The following is an 18,292-nucleotide window of genomic DNA, read 5'->3' on the forward strand; positions in this document are numbered from 1 at the left end:
CCTCCAGAAGAAATACAGCTCTCCTGATGCTTTGACTTCACCCCAGGGAGACCATTCTGGGCTTCTGGACTGTAAGAGAAACAACCTGTGCTGTGTGAGGCACTACATTTATGGTCATTTATTACAGCAGAAAGGAAACTCATATGCCTGCAGATGGCAGTACCTAGAAGACATTGGGGAGTGTCCCAGCTCCTTCAGGTTTAAAAAGGAAGGCATTTTCTACCTCAGCCCCAAATGTTCTGCATTCTGAGAAGTTTCTGTCAAAAGCACAACTTGAGTTGGTTAGTGTTGACCTAGATGGTCATTTACATTGAGCCTGGGCTTTATTAATAGTTGATTTGATAAATAAATGATACTGCATGAAGCCATGATGTAGACATTCCCAGTTTAACTAGGAAAACATTGAAAAAATGTCCTACATTTGAAGATTTCTCAGGTTACTTCCTCACGCTTATTGGCCAAAACCAAGGCATTAAGAGAAAGGCAGGGAAATTCAAGATGGCACCAGGCCTGTTGGTTGCAACATGAAGGGTTGTGTCTCTGAAAATCTGGGAAGAAAGTGGGGCCCAGGCATTGATACCCAGCAATGCTGATGCTCTAGGCTGGGCAGACATCTCAGATATAAGTAGCTCAGAGCTTGGAAAACTGTGAGCCCCTCTTTCTCAACCATCACCCAGCCAGGAAGAGAAGGATCCAAAGAGCAAGCTCAGGAATGGGGCAGCTGTGGGAAAAGGCCTAGCAGTGAAACCCAAAGCCATTTAAATATAGACTCAACTATAAATAACTGGGGGCAAATCTTTCCAGACCACGTGCAGATGCTGAAAACCTTGGTGAAATGAGATTAATGAAAGCAGAAATAAATATCTGGGCACATAGGCTTCCAGCCATCATTCCATCCTTGACTTCTTGACCTCCCTCTCAATCCCTCCATCCATCCATTTTGGCGTAATTTACTTTTTAAAAATTTTCTTTGTTGCTTGAGTCTTTTATGATGAGCATATATAATTTTTACTGATTACTATTTTAAAAGGGGGAGGCATCTTCCAAACACCAATATATCTCATTCCACACCCCATTAGTCTTTGTAATACATTAATGCAACATCTCGGCCACCTCTTGGTCACTCGTTGTTCTGACTCTGGGATCTTAAATGACTTTTCCAAGTTCTTTGTTTTGCAGAGCTGGAACCCAGGCTGAGAAGGTTATCCTTTTCCCCAATTCTAACAGTCCTAGGTTTGTATCCTAGGATTCCGTATTCCAAGTAGCAAGCCCTGTACAGATAATTATGTCTATGGTCGTGAGTAGGACACTGTTTTAGAAAATAAAGTCAATACCTCATTTATCTTCCCTATAAATTGATGTATTAAGAAAAAAATTACAGTTTAGTATCTTCTTAGTCATCTGTTTTGTCTTTCAATGTTTTGGATAGGGAAAGGTAGTTCATTAAAGGATTAGGAAAGCACCTCCTTTAAAAAATTATTGATTGTTTTTATTGTTCATCATGCATCTTATTTTATTTTTAAAAACTTTTTTTACTGAAGTACAACATACCTTTAAAAAATACACTCATGGGATGAACTTACCAGGTGCAATGGATGTATCACGATGATGGGAGAGAGTGTTGCTGTGGGGAGAGTGGGGGGCGGGGGCGGTGGGGTTGAATGGGACCTCATATATTTTTTTTATTATAATTAAAAATAATAATAATAAATAAATATTAAAAAAAAATACACTCATGGGAGTGGATGTCGTTCAAGCAGTTGAGCGTCTGCTTCCCAGGTACGAGGTCCTGGGTTCAATCTCTGGTACCTCCTTTTAAAAAAGTACACACAAAATAAGTGTAGATCTTAATGAATTGTCACAGATTAAGAAAAAAGATAATTACTGTTCAGGCTAGGAAAGAAACCAAAAGACCCCTTTCTCTTTCTCAATCTTCCTTTGCCAGCCTCTCCAAAAGATCTGCTATCTGGGCTTTTACTACAATAGCTTAGTTTTGAGTGCTTTTGAACTGTATATAAATGGAATCATGCAGTGTGTACTTTTGAGCACACTCTTGTGACTGGATGCATTTGGGGGACTTATCTGTCTTACTGAATGAAGCCAAGTTCATTCATTCTTATAGGATGCAGATTATCAAATATATGAAGATAAAATACTTATTATTCCTAGTCTTGATGGACATTTGGCAGTTTTGGCTAATACAAATAATACTGCTTTGAACATTTTTGTACATGTTCTTTGTTGCCCTTATGTTAGGCCTCTCTGTCGGGTTTACGTCTAATTGTGGGATTGCTAGATCAGAGGTATGCATTTGACCTATTTGGGTAGATTTTGCCAAGGATTTTCTACAAGCAGAGTATGGGAGTTCCAGTTGGTTCCAGCAACTGGAACCAACATTTTGATGTGCCAATAAGGATATTGTGATATCTTATTAATTTCAGTGTAAAAATTGGCATTTGTGATGTGACTAATGAAGTGGAACCTATTTTCATGTACTTTTTTGGCATTTGGATATCCTCTTTTCAAAGTACCTATTCCAATATTTTGACCATTTTTTCCCCTCCAGTGTTTTCTGTTGTTTTCTTAAAGGCTAGAGCTTTACAAATTGTATATATTCCAGATACAAGTTCTTTGTCAGTAATATATAGTAAATACATTCTTCCAGTCCATTACTTGCCTTCTTACTCTCTATACGGTATCCTTTGATGAATAGACATTCCACAGTTTAGATCATTTTGTTAATATTTCCTTTATTAGTAGTATTACTCAGGTTTACAGCCTCTTAATTGCTTTAAATGGAAGTAGAATGCCAAATTTTAATCTCACCTCTCCTGGTTGCCCCGAGGTCTTGATTATCAAGTTTCTACTGCCTTGGTAGCTCTCTGATGCATCTATCATCCAAATCTATCTATCTGTCTATCTATCTATCTATCTATCTATCTATCTATCTATCTATCTATCTATCTATCTATCTATCTATCTATCTATCTGTCTGTCTGTCTATCTCTCGCTGTCTCTCATCTATCTGCCTCTCTATCAATCTATCATCTATCAATCATCCATCTATCTAGCTATCTATCAATCATCTATAATCAATCATCTATCTAATCTATCTGCCTATCTATCAACCTATCAATCATCTATCTACCATCTATCAACCATTTATACATCTATCAAATCATCTCTCATCATCTATGTGCCTATCAATCTATCATCTATCCATCTATCATCTATAATCAATCATCAATCTATATAGCTAATCTATCTGCCTATCAACCGATCAATCTATCATCTATCAATCTACCATTTATAGATCTGTCTATCTATCTATCTATCTATCTATCTATCTATCTATCTATCTGTCTATCTATCTATCATCCATCTATCATTGATCTATCATGTATATGAATATCCAGTCTTTTAGTCATTCTTAACAAAAGGGTAAGTCTGAAATAAGCAGCAGCATCTGTGGCTAAAAGTGGAAAAGTCACTCTTCATTTCCCGAATGGATTTATGTACCTATATTGTTAGATTCTGCCACCTCCGGCAGTAATAATTTTTGAATTTTATAGCCCGTGGTGCAAAGTAACGCTTCCTTTGATTTGTTCTAAATTTATCTCTCTGTCTCATATTTCAGCATTCCATACCCATTGTGTATCCTCTTTGTCTTTATTATGACCTCCCTCAGGGTTCATCTTTCCAGAATGAGATTCCTTTTGTTTATCATCTGTTCTCCATACTTCATCCTTCTGTCCTTTGAGAGAAGAAGCTTCCTTGGATGGTTTTCAATGTCACAGCCTTTTCTTTCAAGATGACCCAAAGTTGAGCCAGCCTTTTGAGGGGATGAATCAGAGAAGTACTTATTACCTAAGGGTAAAATTAAATGCAGTTTGTGAAAGTCATATTTTACAGATGCACGTTCATATACTGCCAAAAACCATCTGCAAGACTGACTTTGTACCAAACTACTGTTAAAATTTTGTCCTAGAAGTCTCTCTGGGCTTTCTGATGCTATGTAAAGGACATAACTATTGGTTGCTAATAAGAATAGGTGGGATATCTCTTAATGATTTTTCTTTTTATGTTTCAGTTGTTAATATTAATTGTTTTTAAATTAGCCTGTGGATCTTGACCAGAAGAGTGGCTTGACTGAACTTCCTATTTCTGGTTAAGTCAAATTTGTGAGTTTGTATTAGTCAGCCAAAGGGATGCTGATGCAAGTACAAGAACTCTGTCGGCTTTTATAGAGGGTATTTATTTGGGGTAGAAGTTTACAGTCACAAGACCCTAAGGAGTCCAACTCAATGTACCATAAGAGGTACTTTCTCACCCAAAGCCATTGGCTGCATGTTGATACAAGATGGCGGGCGATGTCTGCAAGGGTTCAGCCTTCTTCCTCCTAAGGTTCCATGGTCCCATCTTCTTTTCTCAGCTGTAGGCTGATGTAAGGTTCATCTCTCTCCTGAGGGCTCATTTCTTTCTGGGTTCAGCTACTCTGTTCTCTTCACATGGTTAATTGTAGACTATCAGGCTCATCTCTTTTCCTGGGGCCTCTGTCATGTCTAATAAGCTGTCTCTCTTCTTCTGTGTTCTTTTTTGTGTACCTTCGTCCATGTGAAAGTCTGTTTTATCAGCAGAAAGGGGCTTGGACTCAAAGCTGAGTTGCACTCTAATGACATGGTTGAATCAAGCCCTAATCTTAAAATAATTTAATCAGAAGTCTCAGCTGAATCTAATATAATCAAAGGGTTATCGCACCCAGAGAAGCAGACCAGTTTACAAACAGTTTATATCATTTTTAGAATTCATAAATAATACCAGACTGCCACAAGGTCGATAACATACTTGCAGAAAACAACCTGGAAAGCTGATTTATTATTTCATCATTTATTATAAAAAATATAATCCTAGTTAAATCACTTTTAGTGAAGAATAAAATTTCCTGGTTGGCTCGTGTGAAGTTTGTGTGTTCTTTATTGAGAGAAATTAAGGAGAAATAGACAAACAATTGAAATTTTTCTTATTTGTAATCTTTTTTGAGTATTTACTCTTTCCCAGACTCTTTGTTTCATTTATCCATCACAGTGTTTGCTTGTACTACATATTCGCAAATAAATCAAGACTCAGGAACAGTAAATTACTTATCCACATATTTTTCCTTGTGGGTTTAAGGTTTCAAATTCAGGATGTCCCACTACCCAACTCTGATTGGGTAGCAAAATTATTTTTTCTATGATGAATACATTTATATGGCAGTGCACCGATCTTGTTCATCATTTTTTTCCCAAAACTTTTAATCTTTTGCAGACCATGGAGAATTAGGATGCATTATAGATGTAGATGGCATAGGACAAATAAGCATGGAATTGGGGGTCAGATCCTCCTCTGATACTTGCCAGCTCTGCCATGTCAGGAAGGTATCTGTCTTTCAATATTAGGTTTTTTCATCAGAAAGAGCAGGGATCAAAAGATCACCTCACGAGAGTGAATAATGTACAAGGAACTTCTTATTGTCATGCAGGAGGCAGTAACGGGCACCTAAAAAACGAGCCGCTCTTATGGTGGTCATTTTGGTAACTTCATGTTTTTGCTTTTCACTGTAATTATGAGAACTTAATATTCTTTTTGGAATTTAAGCTTTTAATCATCACCTGGAAGAAGGAGCTGATATATTCTTTTTAAGATTTATTTATTTTTTTATTTCTCTCCCCTTTCTCACCACCCCCCCCCCCCCAGTTGTCTGCTCTCTGTAGCCATTCGCTGTGTATTCTTCTGTGTCTGCTTCTATCCTTGTCAGCGGCTCTGGGAATCTGTGTCTCTTTTTGTTGCGTCATCTTGCTGCGTCAGCTCTCCATGTGAGCGGCACCATTCTTGGGGAGGCTGCACTTTCTTTCACACTGGATGGCTCTCCTTATAGGGTGCACTCCTTGTGTGTGGGGCTCTCCTACGCAGGGGACACCCCTGCATGGCAGGGCACTCCTTGCGCGCATCAGCACTGCACGTGGGCCAGCTCCACATGGGCCAAGGAGGCCCGGGGTTTGAACCGTGGACCTCCCATGTGGTAGGCGGATGTCCTATCCATTGGGCCAAGTCTGCTTCCCTCTGTGACCTCTTGATGGGTCAGGATATTTCATCTTCTCCACCCCTACCAAGAATAGTACTTCTCAAGACCCAAATCCCAGTCATACCTTGAAAAGCAGCCTACATTTTTTTTCATGTAACTGGCCAGCAAAGTGTATCTCAGAACTGTCCATTCCTGAGAAGCTCTAGACATTCACATCAACTAATCCTGGACTTTCTTTCAGTGGAACTTTTCCAACTTTGTCTTGGGGCCCTTTGCCTGGCAGTCTTTCAGTATCTTAATGGTCACCCTTCCTCAGGGGCTTTGCAAGTGCTCTACTTGTGCACAGCACTCAAGAATTTCTTCTTCTGGGGAAGCAGACTTGGCCCAGTGGTTAGGGCGTCCGTCTACCACATGGGAGGTCCACAGTTCAAACCCCAGGCCTCCTTGACCGGTGTGGAGCTGGCCCACATGCAGTGTTGATGCGTGCAAGGGGTGCCCTGCCATGCAGGGGTGTCCCCGCGTAGGGGAGCCCCACGCACAAGGAATGTGCCCCGTAAGGAGAGCCGCCCAGCGCAATAGAAAGTGCAGCCTGCCTAAGAATGGCGCCACCCACATGGAGAGCTGACGCAACAAGATGACACAACAAAAAGAAACACAGATTCCTGTGCCGCTGAAAACAACAGAAGTGGACAAAGAAGAACACGCAGCAAATAGACACAGAGAACAGACAACTGGAGTGGGGGGGAAGGGGAGAGAAATAAATAAATAAATCTTAAAAAAAAGAGTTTCTTCTTCTCATCCCAACTCCAATCATTTTATACCACTTACTTCTATCATCTTTCAGGCCTCATTTGAATATCCCTCTGTCAGGAATACTCCACAGAGCAGATCAGGTCCTCTGATAAAGCTGCTCACTCTTCCCTAGAATTTTCTTGGCTTGCAACTTCAAATTCACTATTAGATACATGTCTCTTTCTTTCCCCTTTGAAGGTAGTGATTTATGCCTCTGTGGCCCTCTCATCAATCTTTTTGAGTGAATAAATCCATCCCTCAATGAAAGGAATGAACTGGACTTTCTCCAAAATGGGAAGGCTGGGATTAGAGATTTGGGAGCTAGGTATCTGGGTTATGAGGCTGTTCACCAAGTCAACTATGTAAAAATCTCTGGGTCAATGGATTGGGAGCTTTCAGGCTACAAAGAGTCACCCTGGGCCCTTCCCAGCCTGCTCACATGAGCTCCTCAGTGTGTTTGGAGTACAGATTGACTATCCTCTTTAGGCTATGTTGTTGACACTCATTGGGGTAGCTGCAGAGAAAACCTTTAGTTCCTTTATGGAGCCAAGTTTTTGGGCACAGGCTTGCTTCCTGACCCTGTATCTGTCAGGGTAGGCTAGCTGCTGTAACAAACATCCCCCCAAATAAGTAAATGTTTAGTACCTGTTTGTGTCATGGTCAGTTGAACAAAAAACAACCTTTACTGTATACAGGACCCTTCCATTGCTCTGCTGTGCCCTCTATTAGAGAAGCCCTTCTCAACAGAGGATCCTTGTGAGAATTACCCCCTCATGCCCTAAGCCATCCATTATATGTAATGCATTAGTTGATCTTCTCTAGTTATGTAGCATGCTCTTGAGGATCAAGAGGATAGTAACTGGAATCATTTTCTGTAGGGCTGTGTTTTTTCATGTAGTCTGAGTTGCAGAAGGCTTGGGGTTCCTCGTGCTTCACCTGGCCAGAGGGAAACAGAAGGAAAAGGTGTTACCTTCTCACTTTCCAGCCTGGCGGTAGCCCACTTCACATTTTCTCAGTTCCACTGGTGAGACTGAGGCTGCTGGCCTTCTCCAAGCCCAAGGAAGCTCAGAATTGGAGTCAGGTGTGGGCCTAAGATGAGAAAACACAGGTATCAGTGGGCATGCCATTCTCGGTCATAGACCTGTTCATCATTACCTGCACTTGCATCATGGAGGAAGAAGAAATGGACTGGGTGTTTTCAAAGAAGGTGCTTTTATTTGCAAGAAGGTGTGTCCCAACACGACTTTGTTTAAGTTGACCTTGCTGGTTTTTAAAAATATTTACAACAGATAATAGTTTGCCCGGAAACGGAGACTTCTGCTGCAGGCATTCGTGACCCAGTTTCACCATCCTCCTCCCAATTTGAAGACTTCTCAGAGACCCACACCATCTTTTTTTTTTTTTTTTCAAATTCTACTCAATTTATTCATAAAAATATGGAACGCTTCATGAATTTGCATGTCATCCTTGCGCAGGGGCCATGCTAATCTTCTCTGTATCGTTCCAATTTTAGTATATGTGCTGCTGAAGCAAGCAGCCACACCATCTTGGTAGATCTCATTTATACTTCTTAAGCAAGCTTGTCTCTCTTACCGCTGTTTAAACTCACAGAGTTTTTGTGCCTGTGACAAACCAGAGAACATGTCACATGTGATTTTCTTTACTCCGTGAGCTTTCGGAGTGGTTTCTCCAACCAGTCGAGTCCAAGGGTGAGGTCCATGAACCTTTCACTCTCAGTGTGAGACTATCTTGGTGAAATACTTCCATGAGCATTTGTTATAAACCGACCCAGGGTTGTCTCTGAAGTGGTGACTTGGGTAAGTTCTACAAGAACTTCTAGCTTCTCAGCTTGTAGGAGAAATGGAGTGTGGTTCAGGCAAAGCAAGGAGCAGCAAAGCTAAGCTTTAAAAAGCTTCCCAGGAAAGGCTCGTTAGCATGGCTAAAAAGCTCTCTGTCAGCTGCTCCCCTGGAGCCCACCATGGACTAATCCTGGAATGGTTATGTTTCTAGCAGCCAGTTGATATCGCTGAAAGCAGCCCCACTGAAGACATCTTGGAGACAGACCAGGAGGCCCCCGTGGAGGTCACCAGGGACCCCGTTCTTCAAGATTCTTTGGAGGTGGTATCCCATCCCTCTGACCCTGCGTGGCCCAAAACCGCTGATGGGGCCACATTGCTCTCAGCTCTCACTGCGGCCGCTTGCATGCATCGGCCAGTTGGCTCTAGTCTCAGCCCTGCTTTCCTGCCCTCAGAGCACGTCTTCTCTGTGGACCTCGGTTCCATCATCTCCTGTTGGGTCATTGCATACGGGTGCTTGCTCTACTCTCTTTCCTCCGCTCTGATCATTATGCACCGTCTCTCTTTAAACACTGTCCTGCCAGAGTTTGTTAAAGCGATGTTGCGGGACCTTCCTGTAGCATGAGCATGGGAACTAATGCAGAATGGTTAATTTTCTAATGCAAAGAGAATACGAGCTGTGAAATTTGGGGGGAGAGGGTGAATGTTTTGATCCAAGTCAATTTCTTCTTCGAGATGAAAGTGGAAAATGCCTTCTTCCTGAGCTTTTTCTGGTCTGCAAATTCTAGCCTTCACTCTCATCGTTGGATGAAAGCAATAGCTAAAGTGTGTTTTTATTCCCCTAACAATGATCTAATCACATCCTTTGGCCTTTCAATAATACTAAATGGAAAATATAGCTTTAGCACAGGGTGCTGTGTGTAGGAGGAAAGTTGCTGTTGAAAATGCATTTGGAATCTGACCTGCTGTATATTAAATACGTTAGTTTGCACAATGCCTTTAGCAGAAAATGCAAAAGTTTATTCTCTCTGTTAGTTAGTCAATCTATCAAATACCAAACATGACCACTGTTGTGAAATAAGGTTTTCTTCTGAAACTGCAATCTGTAGAATGGGAGTTTGACCCCTTCAGGAATTTTAGTTTATCATAGTAGTGTTGAGGCCACTTGTGCCCTAAGCCATCCATTGTATGTAATGCAATACATTACAATGCATTAGTAGAGAATAAAATTATTCCCTATAATTATTAGGGAATAATTATATTCCCTAATATAATTAGGGAATATATTTCCTATATATATAATATATATAATTATTAGGGAATAATAATTCCCTAAATATAATGAGGGAATTATAATTCCCTATAATTCTATATTTATAAAGAATTATAATATTATATAAATATAGAATTATATTCTATATTTTTGCATATATATTGCATGCATCAGCCAGGGAATATATTTTGTATTCCCTAATATAATTAGGGAATATAGTTCCTATATATATAATATATATATAATTATATATATAATAATATATATAATTATATATATAATAATTAGGGAATTATAATTCCCTTTAATTCTGTATTTATGTAGAGTTACAATTTATACTTCTATATAAATATAGAATTATCATTCTATAATTATTAGGGAATAAAGAATTTGGGTGGGATGTTGGACATCTCTTGGATATCTCTGCTATGTTTTAGGCTTGGAGCTTTGTGCCGGTGCAATTGCTTCTCTGAGGATCTTGGGGTACCTAACTCGGAGACTGGGAAATTACACAGGAGAGGAGGGGGCTTGAAAGAAGCACTGGAGATGCATGACTCTAAAAATTAGCTCCATGCCTTCCACCCCACTACTGCCTCCCAACTTTTCAGATGGTACCAGGAAGAGTCACCATGAGTGGAATGTATCATGCCAGGGATGCTCAGTTGCCATCCATTTCATTAGCTGGGTCATTTTCTTTTTTTAAGGAGGGACTGGGGATTGAACCCAGGACCTTGTACATGCAAAGCAGGTGCCCGACCACTGAGCTCCACCCACTCCACCAAGCTAGGTCTGTTGACATTCTCCTCTTACATGTCTCGCCTGTTAGCATTTCCTTATCTAGTGGGCATCTCAGCCTGTTTCATGAAATCCAAGCTGTGCTTGTTGGAAACTTACCTCCTCTCGCTATCCCCACGATGCATCACCTCAGGGTTTTCTCCCGAAACTAGTGGTGCCTATGAGTTGTGCACTTCTGGAAAACTTTACTTCTCAGGAACTCAAGCCTTGAGTGTAAACCCACACTTCCAAGTGCTCTTGGGGAGAGAAGCATCAAACCAGGCTGGAATACATCTGCTTTTATTCTTGATACTGCTATAATCATGGGGTGGCTCTATTTTAAAAAAATAAAATGTTATTGAAGTATATCATTCATACCTGAACATACATAAATAACAAGTGTAGAATCAAAATTGTGAACTTACAAAACAAACATGAGTATCACTGAACAAGGCTCCCACACATCTCCCCACCACCCACCACCTTGCATTGTTTGAAACATTTGTTATAAACTAATGAAAGAGCATCGTTGAAATATTACTAACTACAACCCGTATCTTACATTTGGTATATTTTCCCCTCAACCCACTGATAAGCAAAGCCCTATATTATATCTTTTGTAGCTTGTGAACAAGCATTCTCCTGTTTGTTCTGTTAACCACAGTCCATTTTCCACCACTGGGTGCCCTGTCATACAGTCGCATGGTTTGTACTGGGATGACTCTATTTTAACAAAGTGTGTGGAAATGAGTGTGGATGGCAGAATGTAAAAAGTCTTGTTGATAGGGGAGGAGTGGGGTGAGAGCGGTAGGGGGTTTATGGGAACCTCTTAAATTTTTTGAATGTAACATTTAAAAAAAAAATAAAGAGATCATGGAAAAAAAATGCTATGGAGATTATGTAGAGGATAAATTACTATATGCCCAGTGATATAGACATTATAATTTATGTCTAGTGCCCAACACACTCCCCAAAACATGTACCATCTGAGAAGTACCTGTGCCAAGTTTAGTGTCAAATAAGTATATGTGTTTGCATTATGTATATGTATATGTATATGTATATGTATAGCTATAAGTATTGGGATATGTATGTGTATTTGTGTGTCTATTTATCTGGATGTCTGTGTGTATCTATGAGGTTACTTTTTGCATATTACCCCCAACCGAGATATCTTTCTTGTCTGTTTGCTTGTTGTTTTTGCTGGTTGTTTTTGCCGGTTGTTTGTGCTCATTGTCTGCTCGTTGTTTTTGCTTGTTGTCTGCTTCTTGTTTTTTGCTCATTGTCTGATTGTTTTTCTTTAGGAGGCACTGGGAACCAAACCCAGACCTCCCATGTGGTAGGCAGGCGCACTCTTGATTTAGCCACATCCGCTCCCCCCTTGTTTGTTTTTGCTCATTGTCTGCTCATTGTTTTTGCTCATTGTCTGCTTGTTGCTTCTTTTGCTCCATGTCTGCTCATTGCTTGTTGTTTGTTTGTCTTTAGGAGGCACTGGGCGTTGAACCTAGCACTTCCCATGTGGGAGGTGGGAGCTCAAATGCTTGAGCCACACCTGCACCCATACATACATACATACATACATACATACATACATACATGTTTTTTTTTAGGAGGTACCAGGGATTGAATCCAGGACCTCATGCATGCAAAGCAGGTGCTCAGCCACTGAGCTCCGCCCTCTCTGCAACTTCATGCGTATTTTTAAAGTTTTTTTCTAGTACTTGGTAAGAAGTTTTTTAAAGGAAATGTATTTATTTTTGTTGGCCCACTCGAGCACCAAACAAAAGTAAGGCACATGTGTTTACATATCCTCTCATATCTATCACTTGAGAAGACAGAAACTCTGACATTTTGCTCTTGCAAGGAGAAAATTATCTAAATTATCTTGCCAAAGCAGTCCAAAATATTTTTGGTTTTATTTAGATAAGGTAAAAACCTTCTTCATTTAACATAGTTTGATTATTTGCTGTGATACAAAATAGTGAGATGTTGGCGGGTGTAAATAGTAAATCAATAATGTGTGTGTATGTGCATAAAGTGGTTTAGCCACAAGAAATTAAATACAATTCTTAGGGAAAGGTGAGTACATATAGAATTTTTCCACTTTTTTTTTTTTTTTTAAAAGATACTTCAATTACATAAATGTTACAGAGAATAATATATAAGGGATTCCCATATGCCCCCCTCCCCACACCTCTCTCATTTTCCCACATTAACAACGTCCTTCATTAGTGTGGTACATTCATTGCAATGGATGGACACATTTTGGAGCATTGCCACTAAGCATGGATTATAATTCACATTGCAGTTTACTTTTTATATAATTTCATATTTCAAACAGAGTAGTCAGGCAAAAAGCTTCTTCTTATGAGAATATGACATTAAGTCCAGCACATTTTATTTTTTTAGGAGGTACCAGGGATTGAACCCAGGACCTCGTATATGTGGGAAGCAGGTGCTCAACCACTGAGCTACATCCGCTCTCCCCAGTTCAAAAGAAACGTGCTCATGACTAGCACGTCTCTGAGAACTGGGACTGGTTGGTAGGGTGAGTTGCCAATCCCACATTGGCTTAGGTAGCTTTTGCTCTACGATGGGCAACTTCAAAAACCACCTCCCATCTTCCGTAGGTTGACCTGGCCATTTCCGTCTCCGAGATTTCCGTTCAAGAAAAGGCCAAGGAGCTCAGTCAGGAGGAAGACAGAAAAAAGTGGGAAGAAGGGCAAATCGACTTCATGGGGAGAGACGCGTTCTCACGCATTCAGGAAAAGCTGGATCGGTTTCTGCAGTGATCTGCACGGTCGTTTCGTGTGCGCGTGGTGAGACGACGTCTTGTTTCTGTGGTCCTTTTAAGTGAAAATCTCCTCTGGTCTTTTCCCGAAGGAAATGCCTGTTAAACAACGTGCCTCTATTTGTGGTTGTCACGCTCGAGTGCCTAACAAAAATCACGTAGAAAATGGTAGTCCAGCTTCTGATCCAAACCCCAGGTAACTTGTAGCCCTTCCCGAGAGGCCAACTCTTCCATTGCCTTTGTTGTCCCTGGATGAGAATGGCTTTTATTCTCACCAGAAGGAACTCAAACTCTGCCTTGTACAGGTGCTATGACATGTATCCTACACGTAGGTCAACAGTTTACTGCATGTTTCCTTTGGTCCCTGAGCTAATGACACTGATTTGTATTACGTACCTTGGGAACCTCAGAGAACAAAAAAACCTGTTTCCTTATCCTTTAGGGCTAACAGTCATTTAGACATCTTGACTTTGACGGCCCTTAGATGTTGTGAAGCAAATATGAGACATGGCACGACTTGTACTCTCAGCTTTGAAACCTGGCAGATCTCCACAGTGCCTTTGGCAGGAAGCCAATTTGGAAAATGGCAGAGGTATTTAGAGGAAAGATTTTTAACTGGCTTGGGGACGTCACCTCTTCTAAACCAATTCACTTATTGGTTTCGAAGAACCAAGGGTTTACGCCAAATGATTGCTAGCGTCAGCTCCTTCATGGTAAAAGGATCTGGAGTTCCTCTTTGCTTAAAGTTAGTCCATTGCAGTTGGTTTATGTGGCGGCTACTTGGTTACTCTAGTATACCACCTCTATATCTCTCACTACCTCATTTGTCAGTAACTTATTGGCTCTCTGTGCTCTCTAAGCCATTTCAACACTGCACTTTCGGGAGAACTCTCATTTTATGAGACTGGACATTTAATCACACAGGAAAGCCTCATCTTCAGAAGTATCCTACTGTTATGAATAAACACAGTATGCTGTAGCATCTTTCTGGGTCACCGTTCGTGGCCACAGCAATTAACATGAAAAGTGGAAATCACTGTAATAAAAAGAGGGAAATAGGATGTTTAAAACTTGTGCATGGGGGAGTGGGTGTCGTTCAGTGGTTGAGTGCCTGCTTCACATGTACAAGGTCCTGGGTTCAATCCCCCGTACCTCCTAAAAATACATACATACATATATATATACTCACACACATATATATATACAACTTGTGCATGGTTTATTTATCATACCCTCACAGTTAGAAAGCAAGGGATTTATTACACAGTCTTGAAGAAGCTGGAAGATCGTGTTCTACAGTGTTTTAATTAACTGGATATATTTGACCACGTTTTACATCACAGGAAGCAGCTCAGTGCTTTGGACACTATGTTTCAACTTTCCATCCTATTCCTTGGGTTGTGACTAATTCAAGGTGTGGGCTGTGGTTGACTTACTTCTGATGACATCTGGGTGATATGTGATTTGCCATCTCGGTTGGCAGTGAGCATTTGACTCTTCAGGAACTAATTTAAATTATCTATACAGCCATAGTTTTGGGTTGATTGAGATGGGCCAGGAGCCATTATCCGTGTTGGTTACAAAAAGACAGAACCGCACTCAACAAATGTGAGCAGGGCTATTTTGAGTCTGCCTCATCTTCTCTGGAGAAGAGAATTCATGTGTGTAGACAGTAAGTTCAATCTGGAATTCTGTCTTGCATTCCGGTATATAGCATTGTATTTGGATGAACGTTAATGCATTGACATTAAAACTTTAAAACCACAGTACGGTCTCTGTTTGGTTTGTGTGTGCATGTGTTATGAGATACCAGAATAATATTTTATACTTAAGGGGAGGAAGGAAGGTGGCTGCCTTTTCCCTACCAGAAATATAAATTGCTAGATGGGTTTTCAGAATTGCTGGAAGAAGGAAAATGCATGGAACTAGTTACTTTTCATCTTTTAAGCTCCCCTACGGTCTCTACGGAAGGAACCCGTTTTCCAGCATTGCCTTCTCACCCCTCTTCGTTCATTCGATCTTTCTTTCAACAAAGAGCTGTTGAGCTCTGTGACAAGTGTGAAGTGAATACATGAGAAGTTCAAGCACATTTTGAGGACTTCTAAAGCATCCATACGATACATATAAAAAGATTTTATTGCATAAGGGGTGCCAAAATCAACATCTGTGCTGTGCGATGCTGGAACCACAGAATGATATAGTTGAGTGCCTGTGGGCACTGTGATCTTTTTTTTTTTTTTTGAAAATGACACTTTTTTATTGTCTTTTTTTTTTAAAGATACATAGATCACACAAAGTGTTACATTAAAAAATAAAAGAGGTTCCCATATACCCCACACTCCACCCTCCCCCCACTCCTCCCACATCAACAACCTCCTTCATCATTGTGGCACATTCATTGCATTTGGTGAATACATTTTGGAGCACTGCTGCACCACATGGATTAGAGTTTACATTGTAGTTTACACTCTCCCCCAGTCCATTCAGTGGGTTATGGTAGGACTTATAATGTCCAGCCTCTGTCCCTGCAATATCATTCAGGACAACTCCAAGTCCCGAAAATGTCCCCACATCTCATCTCTTCTTCCCTCTCCCTGCCCTCAGCAGCTCCCGTGGCCACTGTCTCCACATCAACGATACAATTTATTCCATTGCTAGAGTCACAATAGTTCTATACTAGAATACCAGTAAGTCCACTCTAATTCATATTTTATTCCTCTGTCCTGGAGATCCTGAGATGGAGATGTGTACTCCACCTCTAAAGCAAGAGGGAGCTTAGATCGGTGGGTTGTGATTTAACCTATTTTGATACATAGAAAGGTGTTTGTTGGTAAGTCCTAAAAATTATTTTAGAGAGATTTTGAAATTATTAAATATTTTTGGGCAGGAAAAAAACATTTTTAGATAAATTGACGTGGGAAGCAGGTGTAGGTCAGTGGCTAAGCGCCTCCTTCACACGTACAAGGTCCCAGCTTCAAGCCCTGTTACCTCCTTAAAAAATAAAAGGTTCCTCTAATTTGGGTGAGATGTGTAAATCCAGAGGAAAAAAGTATACTTTTTGCTTCTCAAAATTGCTTTGCTAAATCCTGCTGAAACAATTTGCTCATAGTTGAATGCATATGAATGCTAGGTCCTTATGCTAATCACTTTCCTTGTGATGCTGCAAATGGTTTGAAGCAGAAAGGAGTTCCTTTCTATCCATCTCTCCTAAATTAGAAAGAGTGGACCAATGATCTATTCTGATAGCATCTTCTCTTTAGAGTCCAGTTGTGGTTAGAGCTGTGCCTGAGGTTAAAAATCCGCATATCTTATCTTCCATTATTCTAAGAAACTAAGTTCTAATATTTCTTGGCATGAGCAATGCTTTTTGAAATGCTTCATTACAGCTTCAATTATATGTAGTATGTGAAACATACTTTGCAGATAAAGTTTCTTTTTAGCAGCAAAAAAAAAGTTCCAGTGGTATTTTGAATGTATCACCAAATGTTGCCCAAGATAGGAACACAGGTCATTAAGAAGTTCAATAAATAATAATCAAATCCCCATTAGTCTTTGACCTTTTCATGGTTTCCTGGCAGAGCAAGATTCCCAGAATCACCTTGCAGTTTCTTTCCTCAGATCTAGAATTGACCCTTAGTTTAAGGACTGTTTTACTTTAAAACTAGTTAGGTAACGTTAGTTGTGATTTTCTAAGTCATGCAGCCTATAACTTGAAAACAACTTCTCTGAATCATCCTTAAAATAAATAATGTTTCCATTTCCTTTTTGTCTATAAAATAAGAATTATAACAGTACATACTCGTAGGAGTTTTTCAGAACACAATGAGGTCAGGAGTCTACAGCTCTTAGCAAATTATGCTATGCACATGCATCAAGTACATGAAAAAATTTAAAAGTTAAGCGAGTATTAATAAGCATGATTGTCATCTATATTCTGTTTCAACACAATGTCAAAAAAATTGGTTAAAGTGACTTAAGTGCAGGGTAAGAACTTTATTAGCTGATATGCTTTGGGGAAAACATGGAGACCAAGTAACTTGCTGAGCAGAAAAAGGTTGGGGGTTTTATAGATAAGGAGAGGAAAGGGGTATGTGTCCTTGTGCTCTGATGCAGGATGCAATTTTGTTCATGTTTATCTGCTGCAAACCTGAAATTGGACAGTTGGAGTTTGTTGCATTTTTTTTTTTTGGTACCTCTTGCTTGTTTTGTTGGTGCAAATCCTTTCCAAATACTCGCAGAATGGTGCTTTCAAGAGGTGTTTCTCAAGTCTTGCATTCTGTCAAGTTTCAGGGGAGAGGAGGGGGAAACAAAAAAGGAAGGAAGGGAAAAAGAGAAGATTAAATAAATGGAAAGGAGGCAAGAGTCCAAGCCAGATAAACTGGGCTCTTTTAATCCCTTCACAGCTCCAAGTGGAGAGGAACCTTTTGCTCAGCGATTCCTTCTTTTGACTATCTAATTTTTATAAAATGCAGCAAAATTTTGTACCATCTATTTACCCATCACTGTTGCTGCTTGAGCCCTGTGGAGAAAAAAGCGACTCTTTCAGCCACATGCCATCTTGTTCAAGGATAACTGGTTGAGAATCCTTCTTGAGGAGCAGTGCCTCATACCCTTTTTTCCATTAAATTGTACGGAATTGGCTGCATTACGTTTCCTGCGTGCCTCCACCTGTTCCTCCTCTTGGTGTTTGCCTTCCATTAAGATTGCTCTACAAGAGCCATGTACACATCCCCTAGTGTCCCATTTTCTGGTCATGCAGAGATATAAGCTCACAAGTACTTCTCCTTTTAAAAGTTTTATAG

The 18,292-nt window shown here is 40.2% G+C and overlaps 1 protein-coding gene and 1 non-coding gene across 4 annotated transcripts in view; one reads left to right on the forward strand and one right to left on the reverse strand.

Annotated features, from left to right (window-relative positions):
• The window catches only part of LOC139436093 (glycogenin-2-like), a 43,904-nt gene extending 28,648 nt beyond the window's left edge, over nucleotides 1-15,256 (forward strand). The window contains exons 9-10 of one of the 3 annotated variants that reach the window (XM_071213473.1): nucleotides 8,867-8,974; nucleotides 13,330-15,256. In XM_071213473.1, the coding sequence (XP_071069574.1) occupies nucleotides 8,867-8,974; nucleotides 13,330-13,491 (270 nt within the window). In that variant the 3' untranslated portion in view covers nucleotides 13,492-15,256. The remainder of the gene's footprint in view (nucleotides 1-8,866; nucleotides 8,975-13,329) is intronic. The other 2 variants (XM_023583453.3, XM_071213474.1) reach the window with 2 other exon arrangements.
• Nucleotides 8,287-8,389, reverse strand: LOC139438417 (U6 spliceosomal RNA). The gene has a single exon (XR_011648093.1). It is a non-coding gene; the product is annotated as a U6 spliceosomal RNA (small nuclear RNA).
• Nucleotides 15,257-18,292: the final 3,036 nt, after the last annotated feature.

This window comes from Dasypus novemcinctus, chromosome Y (genome assembly GCF_030445035.2).
Source record: "Dasypus novemcinctus isolate mDasNov1 chromosome Y, mDasNov1.1.hap2, whole genome shotgun sequence".
Lineage (NCBI taxonomy): Eukaryota > Metazoa > Chordata > Mammalia > Cingulata > Dasypodidae > Dasypus > Dasypus novemcinctus.